Source organism: Patella vulgata, chromosome 5 (genome assembly GCF_932274485.2).
Source record: "Patella vulgata chromosome 5, xgPatVulg1.2, whole genome shotgun sequence".
NCBI lineage: Eukaryota > Metazoa > Mollusca > Gastropoda > Patellidae > Patella > Patella vulgata.
The window spans coordinates 66852382-66877559 of NC_065883.2; the positions used below are offsets into that span (position 1 = coordinate 66852382).

General features: G+C 37.2%; 2 protein-coding genes across 4 annotated transcripts; both read left to right on the forward strand.

The window, feature by feature from the left end:
- Positions 1–7671: 7671 nt before the first annotated feature.
- On the forward strand, positions 7672–11406 carry LOC126820454 (retrovirus-related Pol polyprotein from transposon 17.6). The gene is made up of 2 exons (XM_050548454.2): positions 7672–8553; positions 8899–11406. The coding sequence occupies exon 2, from the start codon at positions 9317–9319 to the stop codon at positions 10613–10615; it is 1299 nt and encodes a 432-aa protein (XP_050404411.2). The 5' UTR covers positions 7672–8553; positions 8899–9316; the 3' UTR covers positions 10616–11406.
- A 4401-nt stretch (positions 11407–15807) lies between these two features.
- Positions 15808–24890, forward strand: LOC126820442 (post-GPI attachment to proteins factor 4). 3 transcript variants are annotated; one of them, XM_050548426.2, is made up of 2 exons: positions 15808–15979; positions 21536–24890. In XM_050548426.2, exon 2 carries the CDS (start codon positions 22198–22200, stop codon positions 23509–23511), a length of 1314 nt encoding a protein of 437 aa, XP_050404383.2. In that variant the 5' UTR covers positions 15808–15979; positions 21536–22197; the 3' UTR covers positions 23512–24890. The 3 variants fall into 3 exon arrangements, with proteins under 3 accessions (XP_050404383.2, XP_050404384.2, XP_050404385.2); XM_050548427.2 differs by lacking the exon at positions 15808–15979 and adding an exon at positions 18416–18554; XM_050548428.2 differs by lacking the exon at positions 15808–15979 and adding an exon at positions 18614–18749.
- Positions 24891–25178: the final 288 nt, after the last annotated feature.

Below are 25178 nucleotides of genomic sequence, written 5' to 3' on the forward strand. Positions count from 1 at the left end.
AAAAGATCCCTTGGCAGTTGGAATTCGATATAAGAGTAGGCCGTGGCGCTGCTGCCCGGGCAAAATTGCCCTCATAGCACACTGTATGGCGTATGCCCGTCTTCATTAGCCCAGGTTAGGAGCAGAACAATAGGACGTTAAACCCCATTTCATTTCATTTCCAATTGCATTCCCATTTTTATACGCCCACATTTTCGTTAGGACGTATATTGTCGCCGCCCCGAAACTTGAAATAACGGTTGCTTTCAATATTGGCATGTATCGGATCGAAACTTCATGGATTATGGCCCCTGATTGTACGAAAAATCACGTTTTTAGTTTGTGGACCCTATAGAGGTCACAATTTTTATCCGATTTTGTTGAAACTTGAAATGTAAGTTTATAACCCAAAGATCTTGGTTCCTTTCGATATTCACGCATATCGGATCGTGACTTCCTGAATTATGGCCCCTGATTGTACGAAAAATCGCGTTTTTAGCTTGTGGACCCTATAGAGGTCATAATTTTTATCCGATTTAAAAAAAAAACGTTTAAGTATATCACCGTTACACCCTAAGGATAGTTGAGTTAGAATTTTGTGAAAATCGGCCCAAAACTGACAGATAAAATGGCTGTCCCTCGTTCTCAAATAGCGTAAAAATATGGTATATCAAGGTTGTGGACCCTCTAGAGGTCACAGTTTTCTTTTAATTTTGATGAAACTTGAAATGTAAGTTAATAACCCAAAGATCTCGGTTCCTTTCAATATTCGCGCATATCGGACCGTAACTTCCTGAATTATGGCCCCTGATTGTACGGAAAATCGTGTTTTTAGCTTGTGGACCCCATAGAGGATATAATTTTTATCCGAATTCAAAAACCGTTTGAACATTTCACCGTTACACCCTAAGGATGGTTGAATTTTGAATTTCGTAAAAATCAGACCAGACAAAATGGCCGCCCCGCGTACTCAAATAGCGTAAAAATAAGGTATATGAATGTTGTGGACCCTCTAGAGGTCACAATTTTCTTCTGATTTCTTCTGAAACAAGTTTATAACCCAAAGATCTTGGTACAATATCGGATTGTAACTTTCTGAATTATGGCCCCTGATTGTACGAAAAATCGCGTTTTTAGCTTGTTCTCTATCCATCTCTTGCAAAATGTGGGCGTATCCTGCCTGGCAGCTGCTGGTTATTGATTTTTTTGTCAGGAATCAAAGAATAGGGTATTAAATTAACATTGTCTGACGGGTTTGAGTGGAGGGGTGGGGGGTCTAGCGTGCCGCGCTTCGACCTCTAGCTGGCTGTTCATCTTTGGCTTGCGGTTGTGGTTTCGATCCCTGGTGTAAGCGTATGTGGCTTGGAGATAGGGACGCCTTCTCAACCTTCTGGGTTAACTCTGGTTTCCTCCCACATGAAAGACCCCTGCGCGTGCGCTAAGATAAAAAAAATATGAAAAATAAGACTTGTCTGCGATATCACCTTCGATGGAAGCGGAGTTAAACACTAAGAATAACAACAACAACGGGGTAAGGATAACAGAGTAAAGATGTTGATTACAGTGAGAGAGAGAGAAATGGGGTTTAACGTCCACTCGACACAACTAGGTCATTTCGGGACTAACATATGGTTTAATTTTATTTCAATAATTCGCTTGCGCATAGGGGTCTTTAGCAGTGGGAGGAAACCGGAGGACCCGGCGAAAACCCACGAAGTTGGACAGGCGCCCTACTCCTTGTCACATACAACCGGGGATTCGAAACCATGCCAGTCGACTTAATGACAGACTTTATGATACAGCGCGCATGCTAACCATTCAGCCATCCAACCCCCCACTGATTACAGTGAATGTATGGCAGATAGTCGCATGTTTTTTAGTATGCTCCTTCAAGTTTATGACTGTATCTCAAAATTTCATTGGTCAACCTCATACAAAATTGGGAGCAGCTTTGTCTGTAGTGAAAAGCGTTAGCCCAACAAAAATGTGGGGAGAAGTTGCACCTGGCCAAAGAGACCAGAATTAACTTTAAAGTGAGAAAATTAATTTTGGTTAAACATACATTATGCAAGAGCTAAATTAAATCTGCCTATTGCAGTTCTTTCTTTAGGCCTGAAATGTTTTCTAAATTATTAATTAACTGATCCAGGCCATAATCAACTCCCGATGGCATTGGATTTCTCTGATATTAAATAGATTAGAATGGTTCAGCCATATTTTGATTTAATTTGAAAATGGAGGAGCGAGACCTAGCTTCGAACAACCAGTACGGTGGTTGAAATTATTGCACATGTCTTGTCAAACCTTCAAAGGCTAATATCTTCACTGGCAATAGAGAATTTGAATTAAATTTTCAAATTAGTCATTTTACATTATCTATTTTTGAGCTATTGTAGCAAGAATTGTCGGCTCTTTATCTAAATCTTACATATTATATCTTTAACATCCATTTTACATCCCCAGTGTTGCTTACACTTGTCAGTGGTGCAGATGAAGAGTAGGCGGAAATGCCGCTGTTAAGGCAAAATTTTCCTCCTATGACACTTCATGGCCCATCTCCATTAACCCTGTAATTGCAGAAAAGCTGGAAGTTAAACGCCATTTCATTTGCGAGAAATGAAAATTGAAACTTAAAACAATAAAATAATCTGAATTAAATTTTCAATATATTCCTTTTTTACTATTATACGTCCACGTTATAATGTGGACGTAGGCCTATATTGCCGCCGCCCCTGTCTGTGTGGGTGGGTGTGTGTGCAGTGTGCGTTTGTATATAGTGTATATCGAAGTCACACATCTGAATATACAACTTCTAATCGCGGATCTGTGTCAACCGAGGACTTTTTGAACTAAATCCAGGATTGTACTGAGGTGTTCCGCGCTGGGCGGTATTCTACAGTTGGGGTGTATCTTTAGTGTGTGTGATCTGGAAAATGAAAAATATGATTGTATGTATCAAGTCCGCTGTTAGTGTTTATTGGACATAGAGTGTATAAAGTCCTCAGTTAACCGATTTCTACCATACACGTCATAGTCAGTGGTAGAAATAAGTTATTATTTCTGCCATATCTATTACCCGGCGTAACATATAAGATTATTGCCGAAATAATAAGGATAAAATAATAAATAATCTAAAATTGAAATTTTGCGCAATTTCATGTAGTGACACTTGTTAGGGCGTATTATATAATGCGTAGGTACCACTGGGCAATTTTTGCCTTGCGGATGTACTACAGATAGAAATTGATGAGTCTTGGGAGGCGTCGGGAACAGGTTTCCCAGTGTCCCAGGGGAGCTACTGGGGCATCACGAGACATGTGGACCAATCGGGGGTCCACGGGAGAACTGCTAAAAGTTCCAATGCTTGCATTGTCAGGAAAACAGGCCGGGGAGGCATCCCCGGAGGTTTGCAGATCCGATGCTTGCATTGTCAGGAAAATACGCCGGGAGGCATCCCCGGATGTTACGCTAGGAGGCATCCCCGGAGGTCCAAAACGTTTTTTGTTTTAAAATTGCCATGTTTTTGGAACAAGGTTTTTTGTCCAGAACGAGGGTGTTCACAAGAATGGATACATGATGTTTTCAAAACGGGTGGGGTGGGGTTCAGCCAAACCAAAGCCTCGTCAAGCTGATCGAGGACAACATATTTGGTGACACATTCAAGCGATAATATAGCGAGAAAAAACAAAAGGCAACGTCGACTAGAAATCACATTCGTTGCATTAAAAGAGTTTGTTACATTCTTTGTTGCAGTTTCATATGTTCACACAATAGTTCCAACAAGAGATGCGAGAAATGAAAAACAGCCAAGTTCTTTGTTTCATATGTTCACACAATATTTCCAATAAAGCCAAGTTCAAAGTGGAGCAAACTCAATAATTGTATTTTAGGTCTTTGAAGCTTTATAATTACAAATATACTGTTCACGTTTTTATATAATAAACGATATTATATTTAATATATCTCATGAAACTTTATGTAATTGGCACTCAGTTGTACGATATAAAAATTGCAAAAGCAGTATCTAAACGGGCAATTTAAGTCCATCGATACATGAAATAGACACAATTTATGTTTATATAATGACATGCTAAGCGGGACGATGCGAACAACTTTATTAAAAATGATAATTACCAACATGGTGTTTAAGGTCATGAGACGAAGAAGCCCATTGCTTTTCAACGATTTCCTTGTGATTTCTGATAATTACTTTATGGCTTGTTACCCCTAATCATAAACGTTTTCATTACGGACAAAAGAAACAGATATGTGACAACCTCTGTTGAATGTAGGACGATTTAGCTGCAGTGGGCATATGCTTCGTTGTCTGGCAACCTATTTATTTCCTTTGAAATTGTGCACCCCTAAGAATTTTGCTTCAAGGGAAACAGCACCGTGGTGCCACTCACACTACGCCTCGGGTCTTTCTGCGGAGAAAAACAGCTAGCTATATTTAGTTTTAGAGCGATAGATACGCACGTATGCTCTTCCGGTTTGTTATACTTGTATACAGTATATTAAAATAATTTTCTATTTTAAACACTCCACGATCGTAGTATATAAAACACACACGGCATTTTACATTGAAGTACATGATTAAAATAACAAGTTTTGAATAGGTTTATTTTATCGTCAACCATAACTGTGGATTAAAGCTTCTTGATTAAAATACAGGTGTGACGTACGTGATCCTGTGATTTCGAGATATACCATTATTTTTAAATATTACGTGCACTTTGCCAATCATACATTATATACGGGAGATGGCGGTCATGTGATAATTTCATAAAAGATTGCATATACGAGATATTGTCAACTGTGGATTAAAGTGCATTTTAGGTTTTTGGGTTTTTTTTTTATCACCATCCATCAGCAATATTGTTAAATAAAAAAAGTCAACTATCGGTTCGGAATCTAACTTACGCTACGGTTATGCACATAAATTTATACAAACTATACATTTAGGCCACATCTGCAGTGTTTGTTTAAATAAAACCTCTTTCAGCGCTAAACCGTACATTGATTGTAACTATATTAAAAAGAGAGAGAAATGGGGTTTAACGTCCACTCGACAAACTAGGTCATTTCGGGACTAACATGGTTTAATTTTATTTCAATAATTCGCTTGCGCGTAGGGGTCTTTAGCAGTGGAAGGAAACCGGAGGACCCGACGAAAACCCACGAGGTTCACGTACAACCGAGGAATCGAAACAACTATATCAAAACATAGGGGTTTAGAGTGGTCTAGTGGTTTAACGCATGCACTCGAAATCATAAGGTCTGCCATTGAGTCAATTAGTGGCTTAGTGTGTGTGTGAGTTAGTTTTATTTAACGTCCGCTTCCACCGAGGTGATATCGCAGACAATTACGTGTTATATGTGCATGGTGATAGTATTTACAACGTGATTAGTGGATTAGTGTGGATTAGTTAGGTTTTTTTTTTAATAGATATATATGTGCAACGAATATACAGAGACGAGACGTGATTTAACAGGTGTAACAAGTGCAAACTGGGACGGTTACAGACATATGGTAGGACAGACATGGACATGGACGAACATTTACACAGACAGAGACATTTGTATACATGAAGGTGGACGAACATATATATATATCTATTTTGTTATCTTGGTTGGTCAGGTCGTTCTGTCCGGTCGAATGGCAGGGCGGTGCAACTCTTCCTTGGGGATTGTTGGTGAGTTTTGGGGCCTGGTCCATTCTTCCTTCCATTTGGATATGTTGTCCGGTATGGTGGTATTGTTTGTATTTTGTTTCTATGGTTCATTCCTTTGTTGTTGGTTCTCAGAAGGAAGAATCCAGCTCCTGAAAAGAGAGAAGGAAAAAGATAGTATCTGGTCTTACAGTGATATGTGTGACGGTTTCGTCTGGTTAGGCTTCTGGGTGGTGGGGGGGAGGGGGCTAAAAATAATAATAATAGTAAAGAAGATAATAAGAGTAAAACAAAAATGAAAGTAAGAGTAATTTGATAAGAATAATAATAGTAGTAATTTACTGTAGAGTAAGATGAATCTGGAAGGTAATAATATTGAATGATGTTAGGGGTATTTAGGTTTTTAATACAATAGTAGTAAAAGAGTTTTAAAAGATACTTATTGAGTCATGGAAGAGACTGAGGCAGTTGTCGATCTTCCATGACTTTCCTATGTACTGTGGTGGTTTTTCTATCCCATAGTAATATTGGGCTGTTTCATATATTAATATTCGTATCATGTCCATTAGATTTTGGTGTTCCGTGTCGTTTAGGTGGATTCCGTCTGTCTGGAGCATCTTTTCCGTAGCCTTTTTCCATTTGTTCGTCTTGTAGGAGTAGGTGCCCCCGTAGTGCAGCATGGGGTGTTCGGCCAGTTTCCTGAGCATGTGCTGATTTAACCTCTCTTGTATACGAATATACTTGAGGGGATCAGCGAAGTATCTGGGTAATAGCCTTGGGTATGAATTTATCCAGATGACAGGTATCATCCCCACTCTACCCTGGATGGCAAGCATGACCTCGATGATGTGGTCAGCGAGTGTTTCAGGGTCAGTGCGGGGTCGAATGTCGTTGCCCCCGATATAGACAAGTGCTATATCTGTGGCTCTGGTTATTTGGCTTACCCTACTTCTGCATTTGGCAACTGTGGCCCCACCTACTCCGTAGTTCTGAATGTTGTGGTGATGGTGGATTGGTTGGTTGGTTTTCCTGGCGTACCTCTGGAGATGCGTCATATACGAAGATCCTGTTAGTGCGACGTTCAATTTACTGGCCATGACGATGAATGATTTGCATTTTTTCGTGAGTTAATTTATACCATCTGTTTGACACCCTGGGCGTGATTGATTTGTGTAAGCTGGGTCTCGGCTGTTTGTTTGATTGCCAAGACGCTCGGCTTGCCGTAGAGTTTTTGATTGAGAGATGATAAATCGATAATCAGTTGCAGTATTCGTTAATTACTAGTGGTAGTACTAGGGGTAATGAGTTCCGTTTATATAGTCAATCTTTATTAATAGACAATCAGTTACAATATTTGTTAATTACAAGTGGTAAAAATCCGTTATGGCATATATGTTAATCAATATACAATCAATATTTATTTAATCGACATGAAGTAATAAAAAATATGATCTATAAACTAATTTTATTCAAATTTCATAAGGTACAATAAAGCATATATGGTTGATTATTTAGATCTACAATCAATGTTTTGTTTAGTCGAATTAAAATAAAGATGATATAATCCATTGAGTTTTCAGGGTATGTAGCGTTTCCCTCGGTGGGGACAGTTTTGCGCCAATACCCTGCTGCCAAGTATTTTTAGAGGTGTAGAATGAATGAGCTTCCTTCGAGAGGACGTTTTTACTCATAAAAGTGGCTTAGTTTCGATTCCTCGCTTATAAGTGACAAGGAGTAGGGTCGCCTGTCCAAAGTCGTGGGTGTTATGGTATTAAATAGTGATGATGACGTAAGGGAAATCCTTTAGGGAATTCCTTGTGTTTTGTATCATGTGACGATTGGAGAATACACGCTGGATGCAAATGGCTGATTGATTGTTTGTTGTCTTTTGAAACCAATCCACGCAACAGTGGGTTTTCCCCCCGGGGTTCTCTGGTTTCATCCCACTGCTAAAGACCCCTGCGCGAAAGCGAATTATTGAAATAAAATTAGTGTCGTGTGACACCCAGTTTGGCGAAGCTGGAACCACCTAAAGAATTTGATTTTCTTAACCCCAATGAATGGCCGGAATGGAAACGGCGGTATAAACGATATCGTGAAGCCACGAAACTTAATGAGGAAGATATTCACGTTCAAACAAGTAATTTAATTTATTGTATGGGGGATGAAGCGGAATTTATCTTCTCCACATTCACTCTTACCCAAGACGAGAGGGGAAATTTTGATACTATCATGGCCAGATTTGACAATTATTTTGTACCTCGACGTAACGTCATATCAGAAAGGGCACGATTTCATGAGAGAAAGCAGAATCCTGGAGAGACTGTTGAAGTATTTCTCAGAAGTTTACATAAATTAAGTGAGACGTGTGATTTTGGTGATCAAAGAGAGACTAATATTCGTGACAAGTTTATATGGGGTTTAACTGATAAGACGGTGTCTAGAACTTTACAGTTGAGAGGTAATATCACCCTAACTAATGCTGTAGAAACGGCTAGAAATCATGAGCTGATAAAGTCACAAAATCCAGGTAGTGAAGTTACAAATTCCTCAAATGTTGATTCAATACGTTTTAGAAGCCCATGAAATCGAGGTAATTACAGAAGCCGAAGTAGATTCAAAACAACTAGACTGTCACATCAAACGTATGGTAATAATACAGACTCCAAAGATTGTAATAGATGTGGGTTTTCTCATCGACGAGGACAGTGTCCAGCATATCAGAAAACATGTGATCTTTGCTATCGTGTAGGTCATTTTGCTAGAATGTGCCGTAGTCAACCTAGATCAAATCCCGGTTGGGGTACTAATAATGCTACTAAGAAGAAAGGAGTTTATGATGTTAGAAATAATGAAGATTATAAAGAAAATTATGATGATTTTAGTGATATACAGGAACATGGTACGCATAAATCATTTACTTATAATAGAGTTAAAGAAGACGCAGTTGATAATGATGATGATTTCCTTATAGATTCTATAAATAATTCTGAAGATTCGGATGAATGGATTGTTCCACTACCAGTCGAAGGTGTTGAAATAAACTTTAAAATCGACAGTGGTGCGCAAGTTGACATTTTGCCCTTTAGATATTTTAGACAAGTGCAGGCACGTTCCAAAGGAAAAGTTAAACTTAATACTAAGCAGGTTAATTTGAAGACATATACAAATGAACCAATAGAAAATTGTGGCCGTTGTGTTGCTATGGTTGAAGTCCGAAATAAACAGTATTATTGTTATCTTACAGTAGTTACAGAGAAAGACGCTCAGCCTATTATAGGTCTTAGAACATCCGAAAGATTAGGGTTGCTTAAGAGAGTACAACAGATTACAAGAGACATTAAAACGGATGAAAATGACTGGGTCAAGAAACATCCGAAACCTTTTGATGGACAGTTAGGCAAATTACCCGGGGTTATTAGTTTGAAATTGACTGAAGGGGCTCATGGTGTTGTTCATCCATGTCGTAATGTAGCTTTTTCAATGTATGATAAACTTAAAAGTGAACTAGATAGGATGGAAAATTCTGGTGTAATTCGTAAAGTTACCGTACTGAACCAACTGATTTTGTCAATAGTTTTGTAATATCTGAAAAATCCAATGGGCAAATTCGAGTTTGCTTAGATCCTAGGGATTTAAATAAATATCTTCAGAGAGAGCATTTTATGTTGCCGACACGATCTGAAATAATGTCTCGATTTAAAGATTCACAATTTTATACAAAACTTGATATGAGTCAAGGATTTTGGCAATGTTGTTTAACTGATGATGCTTCCACTTTAACAACTTTCAATAGTCCTTTTGGGCGTTATCAATATTTAAGGTTACCATTTGGTTTAAATGTGGCTCCCGAAATTTTTCATAGGATTGTCAGTCAACATTTTGAGGACATTCCTAATCTTATTACTGTGCATGATGATATGTTAATTTATGCTAAAACTAAGGAGGACCATGATGAAACACTTGAGAAGGTTTTGAAAAGAGCAGAGAGTCTTAATTTAAAATTTAATAAAGAGAAATGTAAAATTTTGATAGATTCTGTGACATTTATGGGGGAAGTAATATCTAAAGAAGGTATAAAACCTGATGATAGGAAAATTCAGGCTATTAAAGAGTTACCTTCTCCTAATAATTTAAAGGACCTTAGAAGAATTCTTGGTATGGTAAATTATTTGGGTAATTATATTCCCAATTTATCAAGTATAATTGAATCGTTGAGAGCATTAACAGAAAATGATGTAAAATTTGAGTGGACATATATACATGAAAACTGTTTGAATCAAGTTAAGACTATTTTATCTTCACAGCCTGTATTACAACATTTTGATTTAAACAAGCCAATCAAAATTTCTTGTGATGCCTCTATCACAGGGCTAGGTTGTTGTCTTTTGCAAAACTGTGATAATGATTGGAAGCCTGTGGCATATGCTTCTCGATCACTTAGAGATTCTGAAAAGAGATATGCCCAAATCGAAAAAGAGTTATTAGGTATTTTATTTGGATGTACTCGATTTCATCAATATATTTATGGTCAAAATGTTTTAGTTGAAACGGACCATAAGCCTCTTGAAATTATTTTTAAGAAAAGGTTAGATCAACTTAGTCCTAGATTACAGAGAATGAGTCTAAAGTTACAATGTTATAATTTAGATGTAAATTATGTGCCTGGTAAATTGTTAATAACTGCTGATACTTTAAGTAGAGCTTCAATACCAGATATAGATAGTAATTTGTCAGATAAGATTGAAACTGATATTAGAGTACATGTTGATAACATTATAGAGCAGAAAGCTATTTCTTCTAGAATTATGAATGATGTTATACGAGAAACTAAGAAAGATAGAGTTTTATGTTTGTTAAAGAGTCAAATAGAACAAGGTTGGCCAAATAAGAAAAATCAAGTAGATCCTCTGATAGGAATATATTATTTAAACAATGTAATGTTATTTTTCCTGTGTCCATGAGAGATTATGTTCTTAAGAAAATACATACTAGTCATTTAGGATGTGAAAAGACATTATCCCGAGCAAGGGAGAACATATTTTGGCCTGGTATATCTAAAGATGTCATTAGCATGATTGAAAACTGTGATGCATGCATTAAATATCAGAAACAGAAAAGATGTGAGAGTCTAATTCCTCATGCTATACCTGATTTACCTTGGGAAAAGATAGGTGTAGATTTGTTTACCTATAAGAATCAAGATTATTTAATTGGAGTTGATTATTACTCTAAGTATACTGTAGTCAAAAGTTTAAGAAATACTAAGAGTTCTACTGTAATCAATGTTATTAAATCATGGTGTTCTAATCATGGTATTCCCAAAGTAATATTTAGCGATAATGGGCCTCAATTTAGTTGTTTAGAATTTAAGAATTTTGCAGAGTCTTATAAATTCTTGCATGAAACATCTTCTCCACTTTATAGTCAAAGTAATGGTCAGGTAGAGAGATTTGTACAAGTTGTAAAAAATCTTATTAAGAAATGTTAAGCAAGTGGTGATGATTTTTATTTGGGTTTGTTAGAAATTCTTAATACTCCTATAAGTTCTCAGATAGATTCTCCTGCTGAATTGTTAATGAGTCGTAAGTTAAGGTCAGTTGTTCCAATTAAAGAAGATAAGCTAAAGCCTGTTGTTCAACAAAATGTTAAATCTGAATTAAAACTTAGACAAGATAAGATGAAACATTACTATGATCGGAAATGTCTTAAACATGATAGCAAGTTTATAAAAGGACAATCTGTTAATTTACATCAAGACATGGCAGAAAGGTATTATTAAGAAAGAAATGAAATATCCTAGATCCTATATTGTTGAGACTGATAAGGGTTGTTATAGGAGAAATTCTAGATTTATTAAGAGAAATCCTTATCCTGTTAAGTTAAATAGAAATATGTTTGATGATATTGGTTTGTATTGTTTTGATCCAGTGAATAATGCTAATAATAATAATTATGTTAATAACAGAAATGTAAGATTGAATATGAATAATAATGGAAATTTAAGGCCTAGAAATAGAGAGGGTTATTAGACAACTAGATCAGGAAGAGTAGTAAAACCTGTTAATAGATTAGATATTTGAAAAAGTGTTTTTTTTTTTCTTTTCTTTTCTTTATGAAGGAAGGAGGATAGTATATATGGTTAAATTTTAAGTGTATACTGTATTGGATGATTAACTTTATTTACTTATGTAGTTTAATATAGTTTAGTTTTATAGTTTCATGATACTAGATAAGTATGTTAGTTTATAATATTATTTGATAAAAAATTATATTGATGTCCATCTGAAGAAAGGGAGATGTTATGTTATTAAATAGTGATGATGACGTAAGGGAAATCCTTTAGGGAATTCCTTGTGTTTTGTATCATGTGACGATTGGAGAATACACGCTGGATGCAAATGGCTGATTGATTGTTTGTTGTCTTTTGAAACCAATCCACGCAACAGTGGGTTTTCCCCCCGGGTTCTCTGGTTTCATCCCACTGCTAAAGACCCCTGCGCGAAAGCGAATTATTGAAATAAAATTAGTGTCGTGTGACACCCAGTTTGTGTCGTGGCAGCGTTAAACCCCATCTCTCGCTCACTCGTCAAAATTTTATAGGTTAAAGGAAATCTATTTCATCGCTAAAACGATACAATGATTGTATAAATATCAAACAACTAACAGAACGCGTCGCAAATTCCCAGGTTACTACTAAAATTATCAGCTATCACGTGGACCCAAAGCACAAATATCTTTTATCTATTAATTGTTATCAGACTCAGTAACGTGCAAGCGCCCTAAGCAGGAGGATCCGGTGTTGGCCCAGTACGTTTATCGAGAGTTTTGTTTAAGTTGTTTCCCCTGGTGCAGGACAGAGAGTGTGGAAAGGAACAGGACAGTGTTTGCAAAGTATTGGTACTGACTGGCACTAACAGAAGAAAAGATCGACGAAACACGCACAACAATAACGAAAACGAATCTAACAATACATAGTCATCACAGACTGGGCGTATTAGGACATCTGCTCAAGGATTAAAAACTTTTATATTATTTACAGTGACTTTCTAGAGAATGTGTACTTGAAACTTCGAAAATGATCAACAGAGTTGGAGATTTTGGATGTGATGTAGTTTTAAAGAGACGCCTACATGTTTATGAGAAGAGATTTCACTGAAAGCAGTGTTGTTTGAATGTTAATTGGAAGGACGAAAGGATTTGTTTTTTGGAGTAAATGATACTATTGGTTTATGAGGTCCATTTGCTGATGGCGCAAAGGTCAGTATTTAGAATTCGCCGAGATGAAGCGGGGCCTTCAATGACAAGATAGAGCGAAATAACGTCTGCGATGTTGTACCATTAATAACATCCTTTGGGTAGGTGGCAAAAAGTAAAGGGCCTAGTACTGATCTCTGTGGTACTCCTGCTTGAACCGTTTACGAGTTCTTTCATTGAGTCAACTGGCGTGGTTTTGATTCCCTGGTTGTACGTGACAAGGAGTAGGATCGTCTGGGCTAATGAAGTGAAGCTTCGAATGCAGACCTCGATGTCAAACCATGCAAAAGGCCTTACTTGTATTGAAATATGTTGATCTTTGCCTTCATCAAGGCCTTTACGGATTTGGTCACATAGATCTAGAAGTTGGTAAACTGTGGAAATGAAATGGCCGACAAAATTCCCGACTCCTCGTATTCACCGTCTGGGGTATTTGTGGGCGGACTCCCCAAGGAATTTTATGGAAATTAGATGGCCGCTAAGGCCTTTTCCTGCTATTTCAGTCCCGGAAAGTGGCCAAAAATAGCCTTATTTATATGATTTTTGCAACCCAACCCAAATCCCACCAAAGACCCATCTGAACTCCAATCAACCAACCAATCAGACAGTTGCCGTTGTATTCACATGACAACAGAAATTTCACTTCCCGAAAAAGATTTGATGACACAAAATATAATGATCGAGCGACTGTATATCAGAACGACATGCGACTTTGGGCACCGACTAGAAGGCAAAAGATTTTTTCCCCAAAAGTATTATATTAATTTGATTTACGTGTCTATCCGAATAATCTTCCCGCAATTTGTTGAAATAAATAATAATCGATGCCCGAAAACTGCGGCACAATGTTGAGACTAATTTCGGGTACTTTATTTTGCCGACTAGAAAGTATAAAGGGCTTTTTCCTCAGTAATTTTTTTTTCTGGCACATTACCCGTCTGCTGTAATGATCTATTGCGTGCACCTTAGATCAAAATAAGGTCTGTAATTGTATGTGACAAGCAGTATAGAGTCGCCTGTCCAACCTCGCGTGCTTTCTCCGCCCCTCCCCTCACCAGACACACACACACATACACTGCTAAAGATCCCTACTCGCAATGGAATTATTGAAATAAAACTGGACTTATTTGTGTCGAGTGGAGGTTAAAACCCAATTCTACGCTTTCTAATAAACAATTTATATTTCTAGTGACACCAGTTTGACGACGACAACAATCCTTAAAGATGCATTATTCAAGAGCTAAATCTAGCAAATGCAAATCTTTCGATTGGCCTGAAATGTTACATAAATCATTAATTAGACATTTATTTACAAGCCAGCTCATAATCAACTGTCTAGACCATCCGGTGGTTTTGATTTTCAACAGATTTAAATACGATTGGCAGTTAATGATTTAATCTAGAAATGGATAATCAAGACAGTTTATTATTGTAACAACGGTAGCAATGGCAATCGAGACTACAATATTCTGCAAACGACGATAATTCCGCTCAGAATGAAGTAATTTGGCTAAAATTTTCAACATATTCCCCTTTCTATTTTTTAAACTATTATAGCGAGAACTTTCAGCTATTTATCTAAATCTTACATAATGCACCTTTAATATATTGTAGCTTTAAATTAGTTACTACTTAATCTAAGTGGTTGATTCTAACACTTCCTGTTTGTGATAGATATTATCCGCTTCCTTTTAACAAGTTTAAAGGGACCACACCTCTTATATAATGTATTGTAGTGTGTAGAATCTCACTTTATTCTAGCCCCACAATTAATAAATTTAGGCTATTAGTAAAAATGTATAATACGTCGTGCTAATCCGCACAATGTCAATTATTTAGGTGAGCAATATTTGATTGAATCTTACGGTGTGTACGTTATAGAACCCTTGGCAGTTGGAATTCGAAATAAGAGTAGGCTGTAGTGCCGCTGTACGGGTAAAATTTACCCCATAGTGTGGCACTACGGGGTACAGATGTGTGACACTTTGGGGTAGCTGTGACATTATCGTCTATAACTTTCTTCGACTTAACGTTGTGGGATCAATTATTTCAATCATCAATTAACTGACTCTGGAACACCGTTTATGTTGTTACTAAGTTTATATAATTAAACAAATAAAGCAAACTACAAAGTTATGATAATACTTTTCGAGTTATTAAAATATCCACGGTCTGAGTTTAATATCCTTTCTAACTCAGACCAGAACGGCTTAAACGTGGCAAGAACCACATACTTCTTGATAGTTCTACATAAGGTTCGCACTAGGATGTTGTGTTCACCGTAGCCTTTAAGCCGAGGAGGTTATTGGGATGGTGATCTTCCGAGCTCCAAACGATTGTCTGAGGGTAAATCAAACCCGCTCTTTCTTATATAGAAAATGTATTGCTTCATCTATTAGGGCGGGACAATTACCATTTTTGGGTAAGTGTTTCATATAGGCACCGTTTAACGTCAACATTATTCTATTTAATTGGACTAATCCGTGCACGAGATGACTGGACGATAGTACAATACTTTCCAGAAATGGATACTGACATAAATGTCTGTGAGTTAGTCTAAGATAGTAGCAGAGTAATGCAAGCTACTTCATTACCCTAATTTTCGTCACACACCATGTAGGTAAAATATTTCTATATTAAACGGAACACTTTTCTTAGACCTAAAATAACCCTATAGTGTTATAATAGCACACTGCATGGCGTATGCCCGTCTACATTATCCCAGTCCATTACATTTCATTTCATAAAAACACAGAAAAAAAACGAAACATTAATAATTGCTCCCAGCTGCACTAAAGCCACCATAAAAATAGGTGAAAATAATAAATCCCGCTAAAGTTGACGAAAGATAACTTATTTTGTTTGCGTGACGGTCAGCGATCACGTAAAACTAGCCCCTGTAGCTACTTTTCGTTCTACTGGCAATTGTGTGTCATCAGAGGGCGTGGGTCGGCTCATACCGTCAATACGCCGCACAGACAGCAAACATAGTCTGTTTACCTGACACCGTTACTTTACTGAGTTCTCAAACTGGAATATTTACCTGGGATTAAGATGCGATCCATAGTCAGGTAATTTATAACATACTACTACGATTATACGGTGTAGATTGTTTTATTGGGTAGTCAAATTATTTTGTAACACCCCGAGGTTATCTCTACTCTATTCTCTGTCATTTATAGGCCTTTATAGGCCCTTAACGGTAAATCTCCTCATATCTTTCCAGGTTTTTCTGTGCCCGGAACACTTGCAAAATTTGTTATTTTCTTTTATAAATGTTTGTGTCTCAAACGGTTTTTAAATTAGATAAAGCAATCGCCTAGGGGTATCTCTGTTATGTCGTGTACTGTCTTGTAACTGTAGTATAAAACAAGTGAAGCAAGAGAAAACTCACCCATCGAGTAACTCGACTATATCGTATACTGTCTAATAGCTATAATGTAATCTGAACGACAGACCCACACTATACCTGCAGAGAAGCTACCTGCCATTTAATTTTCGTACGTTAGTTACGTACGTAGCTATACGTAGACAATTTCTGATTACAATAGGCCTACTGTCCCCCAAAAATAATTGGTTTTGAATTTTTTTTTTTGTTAAATTTAACTGAAATAAATTAAAATATATGTTAGTCCCGAAATGACATAGTTTGTGTCTAGTGAAATTTAAAACCCATTTCTCTCTTCCTCATTTTAATTTGTTAGGCATTAAATCGATCCATGTACTGCATTATAACAGAAACGAAATAAGCTATAATAAACTAACGTCTGTTATGCAGATATTTAATCATGCACAAACCCTTAGATACACGTTGTGGATCGATAGAATATGAAATATTTTGTATTTAGTGTATATGTAAATTAAGCCACGTTGTGGTAGACATATTTCTATGGACTAAAGTCAGGCCTGGTAAAGAACAGCGTCGGATGGGAAGCAAACCTAAGGTCCCGTGTGTACACGTTGGCTTAAAAGAACCCCTGACAGCTGGAATTCGAAAAACGGGCATGCCCCTCTTCAATATAACGGTTGGTGCAGAAAAGAAGACCGTTAAACATCAATTTTATTTCAGAAGAGGTTATTCATTTCCCTAATCTGGTTAAAATACAGACCTACGGTATATTTCGTTTCGTTTTTTTAATACTTTCCATGGCCTACACTACATGAAGATCTGACCGGTTCTGGTGGAAGATCGAGTCCAAGGTCACACGAGCGGCTTTTGACCCTATGACATCAGATATTTGGTAAATCAATTAGCCCTGATGTTTCTAGTAGGTTACTCACAGTTCCGTGCACCTCACGCCAAAAACTCGCCAAAACAGACCGTTGCATCGGCAAATCCCTCACATCATCCAGAACGCGGGGTATAAAACAACTCTGCCAGATCCTAGTGTAGTAAAGATAAGTAAAACGAAATTTTGAACTATAAACAACGATACGAAATAGGATATACGGAATAGGATATGTGATTCAATGAGATTGTTTATTTCCCATTAAGATTTAGGGCTACATGAGAGAAAATTACTAAACAATTAGAGGGGGACTAACATAATGTTTCCATATTATTTCAATAAATCGCTTTCGCGTATTGGTCCTGTATCACTGATAAGGGGGATCCACACCGGAAAATTCCCGATGAACTTTCTCGGCCAACACAGGAACTGAACACGCGACCTAGAGGTTAGCTAGCCAACGTCTTACTCACTGAGCCACCGCAACTCCCTAAACGAAAAAGAAAATTATGTTTAGGCCTATACTGTGGCATTTCAGAAGACATTTTGTACATCTTTAAAATCTGGGAGAGACAATTGCTCAGTGAGTAATCCGTTGGCTCGTATCTTAAAGACATTTTACATGCGTGTCCACTATCAAATATTTTGAAGCTTTCTTTGAAATGTAACTTTGGGATAGGCCATCCGTATGACTGAGTTTAAAGGAGCTAAATCGCTAATATTTGAGACCTAGAAATTGACAAATGGGTCGAAACGCATATAGTAATGTAAGCTGATTGTATATAAACTGATTTACATTCAATTGTTTCTGTTTTGACTCTAATTTCAAATCAGTTATGTCCAGCGAAATACGACATGAGTCTCAGCGGGAATGCCAATTTCTAGCGTCTGGTTATTCCAGTATATTGCGCATGATATTCAGATAAGACATTTCGTCACTGTTTGATTTTAGGTGTGGAATATTTCTAGCCTCGTTCTTTCTGGTCACTTGTTACAAATGACGTTGAAACGCACTATGGTACACGATTCGTGTACCAATGGTGAAATGTTTATTTTGTCTTAAATATTGGATATCAGAATCCTACCTTTTCCTGGTACGATCACAACATCAATGTTGATTTGAATTGACAAATAATTCGTCTTTTCAACGTGTAAGACTTGAGATGATATTGAGTTAGAGACTTAGCTACTTAAATGCGGTCTTCAAATCCCATTGTATAGACGCAGATTAATAGGTCACGTCATATCCTATTATAATTACTATGTACACACTGGTTAGTAGATACATGAGGTAAACAGTACATAGTTTAAGCCGTATTTTATTCAAGACAAAATGAGTATACATGTTACAATAGATTTGATCCCAAAATAGAAATAAAATGGAGTTTTGTATAGTGTATTGAGTACATGAAATACGGTATGACGATATTTTTATATTTTATTAATTGGCTTACGAGCTGTCGTAGGTAACTTGTGAAAAGTCGTTTAATATGATCGATTTCCACTAATTGTCAAGGGAACGGATACCTGGTTGAAATAAATAACAACTGACAACCCTGTGTAAATAACTTACTTAAAGATATATTATGGGAGATTAGATAAAGAGTTGACAGTAAGTTCTCAATATAATAGTTAAAAAAATAGATAACGAAAGGGGAACTAGATAACGTAATGGCAATTTGTGGAAAATTTCAGTCAAATTGATCCACTCCGAACCGAGATTTTAGCGATTGAATTGTGGGTCTATCCTGGATCATCATTACAAAAGTCGGTACGATAAAGCTAAGGTAGGGCGAACACCTGTTTATTTTATCTTCTATTTTATCTTAAGGGTGAACTTTAACTGTCACAAAGTATGGCGATCATGTTTGATCCGACTCCCTTTTCTATTTCCATCACTTTTACATTTTAGGATTAGGGTTAGGGTCAGGTATTTAAGATTAAAACCTATAAATTCAGGGCTAGAGGTTTAAGATTAAAACCAATGAGTAAGACATTCAACAACAATGAAATATTGAGACACAAAAATGGGAATGCCCAAAGTATTTCAATGACTGTATATTTATCATATTTCAATGAATATGTCAACAAATTAAGCATCGATAAAGATCTATACACAGCTTATACGGTGCTGTATTCAGATATAGGACCTATGTAATGTAGGTTTTCGCTTGCGGCGAAATCATATCGGCAGGTATGCCGCCAATCTGATTAAAATACAAATCTATATTTCGTTTCGTTTTTATACTTTCGATGGCATTCACCAAATCAATATCTGACTTGTAGTAGAAGCTAGGTCGTACGATCGACTTTTGACCAGGTTGTGTGTGTGTGAGAGAGAGAGGGGTGGGGTTGTGTATAATTGATCACTGTCTTGTTCAAAGTAAATTAAGATATATTTTTATGTTGTTCAAACTGTTTCTTAAGATCTCTCAAAATGGAATCAAACTGTGTTCGTTTATGGTCAAAATGAAACTGAGCTGTGTTATGTTATGGTCACTTCAATTTTTGTTAAGGTCGTTGAGATGTAAATAAGGTTAGGTTGCGTAATTGTTGGCGAGATTGTAAGCATTGGGCCTAGGTACAGGGTTAGGGTTGGGGTTGGGATGAATTAACCTGGCCTGATCATTTAGCACTAACCCTGTGTTATGTTCAAGATGAAATTGAGCTAATCTTGGTCAAAATGAAATTGAACTATAGTGTGGGGTTTCGTATTAATTCTTTTTTATTTTCTTATTAAGATCCCCAAAAAGTTCTGTTCACGCGTAAACCAGTGTTATACACGGGAAATCTCGATTTTTCGTACCAATGACGAGGAACATTTTCTTGTAAATATCAAGGACCACCTCTCACAAGCGATGAACGGGATTGAAATGTCTCGACTGCTCTTCTCCGCCAACGGCGGGATGGGGGCCATACTAAGGCCTACGCTTTCTGTCGAAAACACTATGTATATTTCGAGAATTTTGAGAATCTATATTCTGCTTTCAAATTGAAAAGGTTTAATTATAGTCTGTTTGTGTATAACAGATGTGAACTGGAATAAGGCCACTTTACAAAAAGTATACTTATTGCTTGATATGACGGCCATTTGGGACAGAGATCTATTCTCGAAGTAGAGTAGACAATTCCTTGTATGTAGGATGGATTCAAATCGAGATACAAGTGCGCTATAGTCGCTCGAACACAACAAATTGGTAGACAGTAAACTGTAAAACAAAATATACGATAAACTTTTTATCCTGCTTTTATTCTTGTTTGTATTCAGCTAACCTAGGTTACCACTGTCCGTTGGCATTCTTAAAATCACGACTTCCATTTATAATTTATTGAAAGAAATTCGAGTAACCGTGACTTGGGCCCCGAAAAACTTAATACAAATGAATATGTTTTTTTGTCTAGTGGAGAGCGGTAAATGCGTCCTATGCATTAACTTGGATATAATTGTGCCCAGTATAAAAACTTACTATTATTAATATTATTAGTATGGCACGGAATGAATCATATTAAAATTTGGCTGTCTGTGTACAGTTAGCTACGCCTGAAAACAGACACTAAGGTAGTTGACCGACTTTTTAAGTCCTAAATCGACGATTTTAGTCGAAAACACCAAATATACTTCGAGAATTTTGAGAATTTAAGTATTTATTCTGCTTCCATTTAATGGAACTGAGCAGGTTTATTTAGTCTTTGCGTGCATGACAGATGTGAAACAGAGGAGTAGGGTCGCATCACAAAACAATGTAGGCTTCTAATTTTTGGATGCTGGCGCCATTTAGGATCTATGTGTGCAGAATAAGAATGAATAGAACAAAATAACGGGGGACTATGGCGGGGTATCAGGTTCAAAATGCGATCTGCAGTAGAAAGTAGAAAATAAAAAGCAAAAGAGAAAATTCTGCATGTCATTAAAATACGGTATCTATGGGATCGTTTATTTTTACGGGAAAATACCGTATTTTAATGACATGCAGAAATAGTCACGTGATCAAATTTATTTCCGTAATATGCATGGAGAAAATCTCGAGCAGAAAATCTTGAGTAGAAAATCTAAAGTTGAAAGTCGAATGTCAAATGTTGATTATTGAAAGTAGAAATTCTGTTGTTGAAAGTAGAATATTTACGACTTAAAGTTGAAAAGATGGACGTATTAGGTTGAAAAGCACGAGCGGTATATGTTTCCCTCACGAAAATGTCCATTTTGGATAAGAATTTTCTCTTTTGCTTTTTATTTTCTACTTTCTACTGCAGATCGCATTTTGAACCTGATACCCCACCATAGGAGGGGACCAGTGTACACGTTGGCAAGCACACAAAATACCTACCGATAGAAACGACGCTTTAACCTCGATTTTGCCATCCGATTTGATCAACTGATTATGCATCTCCTTTTTTCAGGTTGCAGATAACGTATACGCACAACATTACATAATGCCGACATTTCCCGGATAATATATAATTTCGAATAAAACGACAGCACCAGATGAAATGAGAGTACTGGATTTGATTCATCATTAGACTAGTCATAAAAGTGACCCCTTTTGAACTAACCGGATGTTGATAGTCAATAAAAATGGAACAAACATTATATAAATTAAAAATAAACAAACAAAAGAACAACCCAAAACAACGTACATTCAGTCTGCTATGGACTAGTCGTTCTGTATTGCAGTACCAATTCTTACTCGAAAATTAATATTGGATTACAGTTTGATGTGTGTGAAGCAGCTGGTGCTATGAAATGTCAATAACGTGACGGTTTATTTTGTGTGGGGCTTTATTTTGTGTGATACAGTGCTAGGAAATGCCATCACAGTGACTCGATTGTTTATTTTGTGCGATTCGGTGCTATCAAATGTAATCTCAGTGACTTGCCTGTTTATTTCGTGTGACACAGTGCTAACAAATGTCATCTCGGTGACTTGACTGTTTTGGGGTTTTTGGGGGTTTTTTTTGTGTCTGTGGGTGATGCGTGCTAGGAAACGCTATCTCAGTGGCGTTTAATTTTGCGTGGTGCTTTACCGCAATATTTTTATCTAAGTTTAAAGGGATTATTCACCATGTTTAAGAGATTATTCACTATGTTCAAAACATTAATATCTTATTTAATTCATTATTTAAAGCGCCATTCCCATGAATTGAGTTTTATACTTTTCTTATTCCTCCTCCAATTTGTCGTCATTCTTCCAGTTCTTTTCTGGAACAAACCGTGGACAATATTTTTCAAAGGCTTCCCATCAAAAGCCAATTATACAATGGAGGAATCGAACCTTAACACGAAGAGACTTTCTAAAGCTGTCGAATATTTTCATTCTATAGATGCCAAAGCTTCTCTGAAATTATACGATGACGCCATAAAAAACAATGTAGGTGAAATTGATATGGTGGTTTCCATAGTAACGACAAAGCGAAAAAATTCTAAAATTACAAAGAACAGTTTAGGCTATCTACTACAATCTAGTGCCAAAGTTGATAAATTAGTAAAGCATCAAACAAATTTCAAATCCGTCTTTACCACCATTTGCAATGTGGATGTCAAACCTGAAGAACACCATGACGCCATTTCACTAAAGAGTTATCTCCCTTACGTAGAACGTTACGGAAATTCCAAACCAAGCATTCCAGATTTATTCTTACCTCAATCAAACGTGACCTACAGGACAAACACGCCAGTCCGAACATTTGAAAAGGAAACCATGGACTATATTTTTTGCTTAAATGCCGCCAAATACTGGAACCCTAAGTATGTGTTGTTGCTTGAAGATGATGGAATAGTCCACGACAATGTAATGGACATCCTAGCCTATGTTTTAAAATATCGACTTGGAAACTTCTCAAGATATGGAGCGAAGGATTTCATTCATTTGAAGTTATTTTATCCAGAAAAATGGCAGGGCTACGCTTTTGAAAAGGATCGTATATTAGAACTATTAAGTGGTGGTCTTGTCGGTGGAGCCATTTTTATTTTAGTTTATTTATTGTGCAACATTAAGCGACGGAAACATTCTTTAGCGCTAATATTTACATGTGGGGTGTTGTTCACAGTATTAACGTGTGTTGTCTTAGGAAGACAGAATATAATAGAATTAAGACGAATTCATCCATGCACTTATAGATTTGTGTCTTCACCGGGCTGTTGTACTCCCGCCATGTTGTATCCAAGCAGCGTCATTGATGAATTAAGTAAAAGTCTATCACGTGACGCTAGTAAACCGTACCTCCGAACTGATTTAGCTATAAATCAATTTGTACAATCGTCGGGGTTACCGGCATTTTATATAGAACCTAATTTAGTCGATCATATAGGTAGAGTTACGACATTAGGACTAGCTGATAAACCCGCTGATCAATTTCTACAACAAATAGATATTTAGCACCTAATTTCTGTCTCAATAGCTACACGGGTCAGGGCAAAATCTTTCGTGTTGTTAAATCTCAGAGCCCGTAGGCCTACTTCAAGTATGAAGAGACACGCGTTAGAGCCCAGAACATTCCGCCACCCAACCCCCTTCGACCATCATGGTGTTCAACATGGGTCTGTACTTGGACCGACTACCTAAGGTAATAGACCAGCTGATTCAGGCTAACGACATACTGTGACTTCCTTGGGATGAGTAAGACGCTAGTTTACTAACCGCGACGTTCGAGTTTAGATCACGATGTTGACTGGAAAGTTCCCAGCGTGGTTTCGCCATGTCAGTTGTGAAGAGCGGAGGGTTGAGTAAGATGCATGAATGAGGTCAGGGTTTAGATAGCGATTTTGAGGGAAGTTCCCAGCGTGGTTCGCCATGTCAGTGGTGCGGGTCGGAGGGTTTGACAATCAACATCTTATAGTTTCCGGGTGGGACGAAAAATTGAGGTCCCGTGTACACGTACAAAAACGACAGTTGGAATTCAATGGCTGTCTGGGCCGAATTTCCCTGCATGACCGTTTTCATTAGCACAGTTCTTGCAGAATAGCAGAAAAGTTAAACATCATTCATTCACTGTCCCCACCCTTCTCAAAGCTTGTGATGGGCCTAGGCTGTTTCCATTAAACATCATTCATTCACTGTCCCCACCCTTCTCAAAGCTGGTGATGGCCCTAGGCTGTTTCCATTTATTTGTAACGCACCCTGTGACTAGAACAGACATGCTGGTATGGTTTCCGCTTGTCAGTGGTGCAGAACAGAAGGACTGACAAGGACAACTGTCTAGTCGTTCGGATGGGACGAGAAACCGTGTACATATTGACGTGCAAGTAAATAAACCCCTGGAAGTTGGAATTCGATATAAGAGTAGGCCGTAGCGCCGCTGTCATAGCAAAAATTTACCCTCAATAGCACACTGTATGGCGTATGCCCGTCTTTATTAGCCCAGTCGGCTCCATTATAGCCACCATGATTAGCAACCATAAATCATAGCTGAAATTAATAAATACCCCTGAAGCTGACGAAAGGTGACTTATTTTGATGGCCAATATACTCACGTATTACCTTGAACTAGTCTCTGTATCTGTTGGCCACCTCTCAGTCTATCGGCAACTGTTGTGTCATCAGAGGGCGTTAAACATCATTTCATTTCGTTTCAGAACAGACATGTGTCTATTATCATATTATATTGAGGATTATTTTTCTAATCCACTTAATAGATTACAACCGAAATTGATGCATATATTACATGGTTGTTATTTATTCAGATTTGTTGCTTTCTTTGCCAGCTGCTTTGTCATAGTTTTATTTATGATTTAAAATATTTTAATAAATTGTGGCTAATTTAAGGATGGTTTTGGTTGTCTCTCTGCTTTAATCAATGAATAAGTTATAACCAGGATAAGGATGTTACAAGGGTTCATGTTCCTTATTTTTACTAAGCGAAATATCGCTTAACCGATGGCAGTTAAGGCCTTGGGCCATTTGTTTATCTGGATATTTTTAAACATTCTTCACGAGGAATTTCTGTAATGAAGGTCATATATCGAAGTATATAACCTCTTCGCATCTTGAACTCCTATACAATTTTTAAAATTTGCCCCCCCCCCCCCACATGCGCAAATAATTTA

Coding starts and splice junctions, on each gene's coding strand:
- LOC126820454 (XM_050548454.2), top strand. CDS start 9,317: ATGTTGCCGACACGATCTGAAATAATGTCTCGATTTAAAGATTCACAA.
- LOC126820442 (XM_050548426.2), top strand. CDS start 22,198: ATGTTTAAGAGATTATTCACTATGTTCAAAACATTAATATCTTATTTA.